The 11,228-nt window shown below is 40.0% G+C and overlaps 1 protein-coding gene and 1 long non-coding RNA gene across 2 annotated transcripts; both read left to right on the top strand.

Moving 5' to 3' along the window:
• The first annotated feature begins 2,229 nt into the window (after positions 1-2,229).
• On the top strand, positions 2,230-4,032 carry LOC131230368 (uncharacterized). Its single transcript, XM_058226257.1, has one exon. It carries the CDS (start codon positions 2,424-2,426, stop codon positions 3,819-3,821), a length of 1,398 nt encoding a protein of 465 aa, XP_058082240.1. The 5' UTR covers positions 2,230-2,423; the 3' UTR covers positions 3,822-4,032.
• Positions 4,033-7,025: 2,993 nt separating this feature from the next.
• LOC131230370 (uncharacterized) lies at positions 7,026-10,791 on the top strand. The gene is made up of 2 exons (XR_009163994.1): positions 7,026-7,664; positions 10,004-10,791. It is a non-coding gene; the product is annotated as an uncharacterized LOC131230370 (long non-coding RNA).
• Positions 10,792-11,228: the final 437 nt, after the last annotated feature.

The following is an 11,228-nucleotide window of genomic DNA, read 5'->3' on the forward strand; positions in this document are numbered from 1 at the left end:
TGTGGTAAACGGCTTTTGCCTCGATCTTTTTTGAAAGTAACAACTTTGCCTGTCCTATACATGATCGTGATAGAGAGTGACTTCATTTTTACGTGGCAAAGTTTTATGCCGCACTACGATGTATTTGTTATATCCAGACAGTCCATTCAAAGTTTCAGATTATCACAGGACATTATATGAAAAATGAAACAGATCCAAAACTTAATGGACTACACCATGGAAAGTTGTGGAAGCAATGACACCCATAGTTGAAACCTTACTATGGCGCGTCATAATGTTATTTGCTATTTGGATGATGTTTCTTTACCATCCAATCGGTTAACAAGGTCATATATACCTGGATGAACAAAGAAAACAAATATCAGCTTGATCCAAAACTTATATGGCATCAAGAAGTTTTCAATTGTAGACATTTAATACCCACTGTTTTTTATGGTGTGGTCCATTTGAAATTTGGATCCTCTTCATCTTTTTTGAATCGTGAACTAAAATAATATGAAAAATTAAATGGATGGTGTGGATGTAACACATATATCATGGTAGGGCGTACAGAACTTTGCCACATCAACACGGTACCAGTCTGGTGGGTGTTGCATACGAGGTATTCCATCACGGAAACTTGCGTAGTGTGCCACACACACCATCGTGTTGACGTAACCAAGTTTAGTGGACCTCATCATAGTGTATGTCTCTTATCTACACTGTTCATCTATTTTACGAGATCATTTTATGACATGGGACCAAAAATGAGGCAGATACAATGTTCAAGTGGACCACACTACATAAAGCAACGAGGATTGAATGTCTACGGGTGAAAACTTCCATGAGGCTGTAGAAGTTTTGGATCAATCTAATATTTGATTTTTTTCCCTTCATCTAAGTCCATGTAACCTCTTTAACACGTCGGATGACAAATACACGTCGTAATGACCTCTAAGAAGGTTTCGACAATAGAAATCATTGTACTGTTGCTTTACGTGACGTGGTCTTAGTGCCGGAAGTTAGGTAGAGCCGTGATTTTGTGAGAAAGTCACCGGTTTCATCTATTTTTGAAGATCTTATTAATACATTGGTAATTTCGTAAAATTATTAGATGTTAGAATTTTATTTTTATTTTTATTTTTTTCAAACAATATTTTTTGAATTCAGTATTAAATTTCAGTGTTTAAAAATAGTTTACCAAATAGGTATTCCAACACTTATCAGTATATAAATTTTAGTACAATGGATCCAATAATTAAATTATTTCATACTTTTTTCATTCAGTTTACCAAACGTACCAGTGTTTATTCAGTTGGGATGAGAATGACCGAGTTCTGTTAGATTTTTCTGTGGGGCCATCTTAATGTATGTGTTATATATTCAGGCTGTCCAATTATTTTTTGGGCTAAGCCTAAGGTTTGGTCTAACAATGATGCAGATCCAAATCACGTGCAAACCACATCACGGGAAAACCTTCCTAGGGTCCACTGTAATGTTTATTTAGATGAAGAAGTGAAACCCCAAATATCATCTTCGATTCAAAACTTTCGCATCCCTCGAGAAGTTTTTAATGTTGGGCGTTCGATCATCACTGTTCCTGTGGTGTGGTACACCTGATACTTTGAACTCCCTCGTTTTTTGGATAAATGCCTTCAAATGAACTGGAAAAAAAATGGATGGACGGCGGGGTTAAAATACATACATCATGTTGGGCGAAGCACCGTCCAGTAGCAACTACATTTCGTACTGAGTAAACTCTTTTGGGGCTAAGTTGATGAATGAGTATTATCCAAGCCGTCCATCCATTTTAGAAGCTCATTTTAAGATAGCATACAAAACTTTGAAGCATATCCAAAACTCCAATACGCCACACCATAGAAAACAGTGGTTATATGATTTTTACCGTTGAAACCTTCCCTGGCCCACAGTGATATTTATTGGTTGTCATCCAACCTGTTCATGAGGTTACAAAGACATAGATAAGGGAAAAAACAAATCTGAGCTTGATACAAAATTTCTATTGCCCTGATGAGTTTTTAACGGTTGGCGTCCAACTTCCACCACTTCCTATGGAGTGGCCTACTTTAGACCTTGATATGCTTCAATTTTTAGTTCATGCACTAAAATTATCTAGCAAAAGGGATGGACGGCGTGGATAAGACACATACATCTCTGTGGGCCCCACAAACTTTACTCTGTACGCTATAGCTCACCGAATTACTCAGCACGCAATTCGCGTCCTCGGATACAATGACACTACTCCGCAGCAAATAGCTGCCCATTCTCTTCTCTCCGACTCTCTCTCTCTCTCTCTCTCTCTCTCTCGTCCCCCATCTTCTGCTTCTCCCCCTGTAAAAACCTCTCCGAAGAACGAAGGATCTTTTCAAGCCCTAAACCTAATCCTTATCTCCAACAAATCCCCTTGCGGATCAGATCCGTCCATGGATTTCTTCAGATCCGTATTCTCGGACGATCCCGAACCCTCCGATCAAGACCCACCTAAAGGAACCCCAGCTGAAACACAAAAAGATCCGTCCGATCAAAACCCTAACCCTGATTCTCCGTCCAGATCCAATGCCGGCGCCTGGAGCTTCGGCAGTCTGATCAAAACCCTCGCCACTTCATCCGAATCCGTCATCGAGACCTACCGCCGCGACCTCGAGGAATTCCGCTCTGGCCTCAAGAAAGAGACGGCTGTGATCCGCGATGTCATCAAGGACCTCCCCGTCTCTCTCGAGGCCAGCGCATCCGCAGCGCAGGACTCTATTGAGTCCGTCGGGCAGGTGATTGATGAATTCGGTGCCTCCGTCTGGCGGGGGACTGCTGAGATCGTCTCGCAGGGTAAGGACGCCTTCCTCCCTTCTGATCAAGAAAGTGATTATTCATCCGATGCTCAGAATGTCAGCGGTTCTGGTCTGAATTCAATACGGTACAGTCGGTTCGAAGCACAGCTTCTTGCAATTCAGTCCGATTTGAGTACATACTGTGAAGAACCTGATGATTTGGATGCCTTTAGACTGTGGAAATCAGGCCTTGTGTTGGAGGAGAAGGTGGAGGAGATTGAGAATTTATGTGGGGAGAACGGGGTTTTGGAAGGTGTCTATACGAAGCTTGTTCCAGACACCATCGATAACGAGACTTTCTGGAGTCGCTATTTTTACAAGGTTTATAAGCTCAAGCAGGTGGAGGATGCAAGAGTGGATCTTGTGAAGAGGGCGATTTCGAGGGAAGATGAAGAGGATTTGAGTTGGGATGTTGATGACGACAGCAAAGATGAAGAGGGAGACAATGTGGCATCAGAATTGAAGGTTGAGAACTCCAAAAATATAGAATTGGAGAAGAAAGAGTTTGTTGCGGGTTCGGAATTGGTAATTGAGAAGCCACCTGTTCTCACTGAAATGGAAGTTGGGAGTTCCGATGGAGGAGTTAGCGATATGGGTATTGTCTTGGGGCCAGCCAGTGATAAAGGGCCTGTCGAATTGAACAATGATGAAAATTTTGAAAAATCTGATGGGAAGGCGGAAGGGAAGGTGGGTCAAGGTGAATCGAACAATGATGAAAAGATGGAAAAATCTGATGAGAAGACCGAAGTTAAGGTGGACCAAGGTGAATCGAGCAAGGATAACGACTTTTCTATCGTGTCAAGCCAACCCTTGGCAAATGATGAGGATGATCTTGGGTGGGATGAGATTGAAGACCTTGGCAGCAGTGATGAGAATAAAGGGGGTGCTGGTGAGACCCTAAGCAGGGTTGATTTGCGCAAGCGGCTGAGTGCTGCGGAGGAAGATGAAGATCTGAGTTGGGATATTGAAGATGATGACGAGCCTTCCAAACAGTGATCTTAGCATAAAAATGGTCAAAGTCATTGCATTATCTTCACCCTCAATCTATATTTCTTTAGTTTCTCTGTTCCAAATACATGTGCTTTATTGAGTATTGACTCTTTGCAAAGTGATTGTTTGCTCTCATTATTTATTTTATTGTGTAAATGTAAATGTTTAGCTGTAAATCTCAACATTCTCTAAGCTATATGGATTGTGTTGCTTACTAGTGTCTCTATCATGGACAGTTTGCTAGTAGTTGTGGTTGTATTCCAAGGACAAGGAGACAAGTGAACAGTTCTTGAGTGCAGAAGCCCTTTGCGCTACATACCGTTGCAATCCCTTGATTTTGTTCCACCATCTCTTATGGTACTATTTTGCAACACACCATCTACAACTATGAAAGGAAGTGAGAATTATATAGAAATATATTCTTCAATTAGAAAATAGATTCTTCAATTTTCTGTTTCAATGATTTAGATAGTTCTCAACTCTGCCTGGTACTGGTTCGGTGCTAGGACAGTACTGTCAAGAGTCGTTGTGGTTGTACCCAGTGAGGTTCCTATGACAAAGAGACAAGTGGACATCTATTGGGTGCAGGAATCCCTCTGTGCTACATACTGTTGCAATCCCTTCATTGCATGCCACCATCACTTATGGTACTGTTTTGCAGCAGACCATATGCAATTGTTGAAAGAAAGTGAGAATTATATAGAAATTCGTCAATTTCTTTTTTAATGATTCAGATAGTTCCCAAGTCTGACTGGTAGTGATTCTGCCAGTTGGTTCCGAGATTGGTAGAGGAGGGTTGATGTCAATTTGGGCAGCAGTCGTCAAATTTTGCCAAGAAACCAGCTGCAAATAGTTGGGAAATGATGATGATGATTTTTCGAGATTCTTCATTTACGTGATGATTTGAATCGACACTCATCCTTACACCCCCGTTATCATGTACCTACATATCTGTGTTAGTTGCCTAGGGAACACAGTTACGAGTCAGCAGAGCATGGGAAAATGAAGAATTCAAGAAGAGCTGCTTGACGGAGGTAATTGCCCTTGCTGAATAATTGAGCTTTTAGGAACAACTAGGGAACTTGCTAACTAACAGAGGTCCACTTCATTTAATTAACGTAGGGTCAAGAAAGCAACAGGCAGTGAGATAGGTAACTCTCTGCAACAACCTCAAGACTGCTTGCCTCCCCTCCCTGTGTATAGTTGCTCCATGGAATCATATTAGGGTTTTGGTTGTTATTGGTTGGCTGGGTATTCCCTCTGGATATAACTCTTTTCAATGACTAGACTCCCAGTAAGAGCAAATGGATTATGAATTTAGATCAAAATAGTGGGAGATGGCAGATGCAACCTAGGGATGTAGGCAATAAATTTCATCCTTCTCTTCATAGAATAATCACTTTATTCGTAGGTGGACTCCTATAAGAATGGTAATTAGTGGTGTTGTTTTTTATTTTCTTTTAAGGATAACAGAACTTTTTATTGAGAAAAACCACCAAGGCAAAAGCCAAGGAGGGAAAAAATACAGCTCAATTAATTACAATCCAAACAAAGATCGAAGATTATAAACGTCCACATATCTCAAGACAAACACCCAACCCACCACTTCAATCTTCACCTTCCTCACCACCTCTTCCACAAATCCTGTCCTATTTTGAAAGCAGGAAGTTCCACTCCTCCCAAATAGACCACAACATAGCCATATAGTCTAGATTCAATATCACCATTGCTTCCCGATCCCTCTGTCATGCCAGGCCTGCAAAAGGTCTTCAACTAACTCCAATGACACCCAAGAGATGTTGAAGATCGCAAGGAAACCATCCCACACCTTTCGAACAAGAAGAGCAATAGATGAAAAGATGAACAATTGTCTCGGCGTCACCCATCCACATGGCATAGATGTTGGCAGAATTATGGACCTCTTTTGTAGATTATCAATGGTGAGTACCCTCTTCTTGCCCACCAATCAGACGAAGGCTGCCACCTTATGGGGGGCACCATAGTACCAGGACCAGGAGTAATGAGCTTATGCACTGATCTCACCTTAGACTGCCGCAATATCGTGTCTTTGTAGTTTAGTTCAGTGGCTCTTGCCTCCTCTTCAATAAAGTTTCTTATCTTTCAAAAAAAAAAAAAAAAAATCTTTTAAAAGGCTGATTTGTGAACTTTCCAAACCATCGGATCCTCTTCCCACTTAAAGAGATGAAATTTATGCTTTTCTTTTGCCCCTCTCTGCAAAAAAGTCTTGCCTCAACCTCTCCAATTTGTCAAGGACTAACTGTGGGCATGTAAATGGAGAAATATTGGGAATTATGGAAGTGGTTATCCCCCTTTGCAGACTGACATTAGATGCAAGTTTGGCGGGTCACGTCAAGTTGAGGGTCAACTTGAGCCAACCTAACATCAAGTTGGGGTTAACATATGGCCCAAGACCAACCCAAATACCATATTCTCAACACTAACCCATCTTGGGAAGGGCCAACGATTTAAAATCTTGTACTAATTACTATAGTAGTAATTCAGCATCTTGTACTATACATACATTAAATATAATAATTTATACTATATGAACAATATAGGGTCATGTTACTGCAAGTCTCAACTCAAGCACAACCCTACCGGGGGTCAGGTTGAGGATTTCCAGCCTGACTTCAAGTTGGTCTAACTTGTGGCTTGAACCAACTCGAGCCCAACACAACACATAGGGCTGTCAACAGGTCAGTTTTGGGTTTGGGTTTGGGTTTGGGTTAGGGTTAGGCACTATAGTACCCATATCCAGGTAACCAGGTTCTGATCTTGCTGAGTTTTGGTCCTTTCATGTCCGGTTCTAGTTCTTGAGGACCCAGACCTAAATCTAATCGGATTTGGGTACCCATCAAGGCTTTGGATCTAGGTTTTGTGCAGTGTTTTAAATAGCGGTAGCGTGATGCGTAGCGCTCAGCCCTCTATAGCGTGTAGCGTAAGCTACATGATACTTCTATTTTTTAATTTAAAAATTGGACAAATATAATAAATAGTGAAAAAAAAGGAAAAAAATATAAAAATGCTTAAAAGATGATTCATTTTATCAATTATAAGCATGTTCAAAAAATTTATCAGTTATCATTTATCAAAAGCCAATCCACATATATAAGCCAAATCAAATAATTATCACATCAACATCTTTATAAGCAAACTACTGTAATTACCTAATGTCTAATTGAAAATGTCTAATTGAAACCACAAGTCACAATTATAAAAAGAAATAAAAATCCCATAGGTTGAAAGTATTGAGTACAATACAAGTGTCACATTTCTCAACATTAGAAACAAAGAAAACCTGAAAAAATAATAAAAAACTAAAATAGTAAAAAAATACATTGTAGCTTATGCTACGGACGCTACGCGCTACGTAGCTATAGCGTACGCTACGACCCCTGTAGCGTACGCTATAGGGGATTTACTCTATTTGGGACGCTACGTAGCGCTACGGCCACGCTACGCTACGGGCGTTATTTGAAACACTGGTTTTGTGTTGAGTTTCAGATGAATAAGAGCATTTTACATGGTTGGGTCCACTCACTAGATGGATTATATTGCACACATGTGCCACTTTGATACTGCATGGTGTGTAAACAGTCTCTTTTACATGTGTGTAGCTTAAAAGACCTCGTTTCTTTTGCTAGGATAAGCAATATATGTTAAATATATCTGAATTTGCTATTAAAATTAACTGGACCCGATCCAGACTTGACTTTAATTAGGTCCATCACATGGACATGACTAGATATGATTTTCAACCAGGTGCAAAAGGTGAGGCCTGAACCCAACCCGGTTTCTTAATTGGTCAAATAAATGAGACCCGGACAGGTACCCATTGGCATCCCTAACAACATACCATATCCTCAATGGCTAACACATCTTGAGTTGGGTCAGGTTGGGCCAAAGATTTAGTATCTCGTACTATATTAGTAATCCAATTTCTCATACTAGACATGCATTAAATATGATTATTTATGCTATGTAAGTAATATAGGGTTGAGTTGGCTGCCCGAGGTTCCAACCCGAGCCCAACATGATCCCAACTCTACCTGGCCAAAATTTTTGGGTTGGCCAGTTAGGTTTGGGTTGAGCCCGGTCCAAGCTGCACCCCTAGTTCATACAAACTTGAAACTTCTATTTCTTAAGGCCTTATTTGGGATGAGGGAATTGAAGATTTTGGTAAATCGATGACCTTATCAAATTTATGTATTTGCGGATTTGGCAAAATCCAAATTCTATAGTTTGGGAATCAATCTGCAAATCCAAGGGATGTAGGGAGCATTTGTTGTAATGGTAGAGCATTTATTGCAAGGGAATAACTTTTAAATTGTTTTTGAGAGAGTCTTTCATTTTGTGGATGTGCTAAGTCTTTAGTTTTGGGGGATTTGGATGTTTTGGTAGGTAAGCAAATATTGTTACCAACCATGAAGCCAAAAGCCCGAAATACAAGCAACAACAAGCAGACAAAATAGACCAAAAGAGCCCACATAGCATAGGCCAACCAGATACAAAACAAGCTAGTGACGACTAAAAAGAGAATTGAACACCAACCACATAACGACCAATCCTCCAACAAATGGTAAGGTAATCAATTGAGCATGCCAAGTAAGAATGAACCCCATGAAGGGAACTAGCAGAAGAGAGGCCAATCTTAATGACAAGGAAGTTTGAGGATAAAGCAATCGTTGATTGGCTAACATCCTGTTTCTTCAACGAGGAAAATAAAGATCTTTGATAGCAATGATCGCCTTTCTCATGTACATCTAATGGAAGTAGATGAGCTGCCAATGGAGTCTAAGATCTCTTTAATGGTCATAAATGTGGCTGCAATAGATGGTTCAACCAAAAGATCAATGGCTGGCTTGAAAACCTTACCCAACACATCTTTACTGAGATCACTCCAAACAACCATAGATTTGATTGCTTAGCAGCGTGAATAGACCCAAAGTTAGTTGAAAGATCTAAAGCACTTTAATGAGCGCCCACATCTGGCCATCTCTGGGATTAACCATTTAGCCATAAGCAAGGGAGGGAGAGGAATCATGGCACTTAAACGACCCAAAAACACTAGCTGAGTCCTAAATTGGGATTTTATGGAATGAAAGATAGATGCCACAAATCTCTTGGCACCTTCAAAGATTCGAAGATTTTTCTCTCCACATATTCCACATAATAGCTAAAAGACAGATGGAGGCACATACTTGATGCATGGAATCTTCCCGGGTCCATTGGATGAGGGTGCTAGTATGCTCTATTGTAGATGATGCCTGGTAAGGACATCCCGAGTATGGAATAATGTTGGCCCATATGGGGTGATTACATTTGAAGAAGAGATGGTTCCTAGTTTCATCCCAAGCATTACAAAAGATGCAAGTATGATCAATAATACTCCCCAATCTGCACAGCCAGTATTTGGTTTTCAACCTATCAAGAATGACCAACCAAGTGGAGAACACATGCTTTGGAACGTGTCCTTTGATCTAAACGAATGAGCACCAAGGAATAGATGGCCCATAGTTGTATAAAGTTGGGAAAGTAGAATTAGAGAAGAAGACACCATCCTTAGACTGATTTCATAGTCTATGAATTTATGGGGGTGTGGATTTGCGAATTCAACTGATTTAGAAAATCCCCAAGGGGTTGTGGGGGATGAGGGATTTGTGAAATCCATGGATTTCAAATCTCCCCTATTTGTTTTTTGTTAGAGAATTTTGACATATGCACTTCCACAAATCCAAGGATTTAGGGCAAATCCAAATTTCCCAAAAAGCTAAAGACATATCAAATTCACAAAATGAGAGACTCTTTTAAAATCAAAAAAAGTCATTCCCTTGTAATAAATGCTCTACTATTGCAATAATTGCTCCCCAAATCCATGAATTTTTGGTTTAATTATCAAAGGATGGACTTTGGAAAATTTCAAATCCAATGCAAATCCATGAACTTGACTAGTTCACCAAATTCATATATTCATTTTCTTGATCCCAAACAGGGCCTAACGAAAACAAACATAAGAGATTTGAAATTCATGGTTAAGAAATCCCTCTCCCAAATCTCTCACCCCAAACAACCCTTTAGATAATTATGTGTGATTTTCAATATTTTATTTATCAATTATTTGTTAGTTCAACACAACCGAGTTGCTTCATGGTTCATTCCTTCTACAGTTTGATTTGGAAGCTATTGTTGGAAGTGAAGTCAAGTCATGCTCACTACCCTTGGCATTACCCCTCCCCCCCTGAAAATAAAAGAGAAAACGAAGAAGAAGAAGTTGTGGTCTTTGTTTGTTTGGTGGGTAGAAACAGCATATTGACCCTTAGTCCGTGATCCTCCCAACATTTGTGTAATGTTTATGAATGATGCCGAGTTAATTGATCACAGATCACATCGCATCCATTGCGCTTTTGCTAAAAAGGTGTGGGTGTGCTTCCTCACTATCTTTAACGTATCTTAGGTGACATAGAAGTCCATTGAAGACCTCTTGTGGGCTTGGCATGGTGGAGGAATCAGAAGGAAAGGTGGTGTGGTGTCTGGTTTTAATGAGTGTTGTGGGTTATTTGGGGGGAATGGAATGGACGCTGCTTACAAAATAGTAGTGGATCCATTGAAGAGATGGTGAGAAGGAATCGGGAAGGAAAGGTGGTGTGGCGTCTTGTTTTAATGACAATGTCGTGGTTTATTTGGGGGGAATAGAATAGGCGCTGCATACAAAATAGGAGTGGATCCATCGAAGAGATGGTGAGAAAAGTTAAGGTGGAAGTGGTGGAATGGGCGTCCAAGTTAAAAGCCGCGGACATCTGTAACCTTTTTATCTTTTTTTTTTTTTTTTGGGATGTAATTTGATTGGGCTGTATTCTTTCCCCACCTTGCTATTACTTTTGCGGGTATTATTAATAAAGTCTCATTACGTTTAAAGAAAAGGTTATTATTAGAATTGATGTTAATATTCTTTCTATTTTTCTTTTGTCTTTAATGTTTTCAATGTTTGTTTGTTTGTTTTTTTTTTTTTTTTTTTTTTTTGTTTTTGTTTTTCTATTTGTTTAATAAAGATGTTATATATGTGCATGGAAGTGCCTCCATGCCTAGATTTTTGTGTTTTCTGTCTTGGACACTTGTGCCCATGGCACATGTCTAGGTAACACTGCATGTGGTCATAGTTGGAGGGGATGAGAGGTTTTTCTAAAGATGTGTCGGTGCGTAATCTTAGGTGTGAGATTTGGCATGCTATGATTGTAGATTCTGCTCGTGGTACGAGGGCAGAGTGAATAGCAAGGGATTTTGGATGGCTAACTCCATATGACTCCAATGATCTAATAGTGGGGACATTTGTCTTTTGCACATGCTTCTTCTGAGTGGAGTATTACTTGTCTCTGTCTGCCAGCCTGAATTGTT

The sequence above is a fragment of the Magnolia sinica genome, chromosome 17, assembly GCF_029962835.1.
Source record: "Magnolia sinica isolate HGM2019 chromosome 17, MsV1, whole genome shotgun sequence".
In the NCBI taxonomy this organism is placed as follows: domain Eukaryota; kingdom Viridiplantae; phylum Streptophyta; class Magnoliopsida; order Magnoliales; family Magnoliaceae; genus Magnolia; species Magnolia sinica.

Excerpts from the sequence above, each read along its gene's own strand:
- LOC131230368 (XM_058226257.1), top strand. The coding sequence starts at position 2,424 with ATGGATTTCTTCAGATCCGTATTCTCGGACGATCCCGAACCCTCCGAT.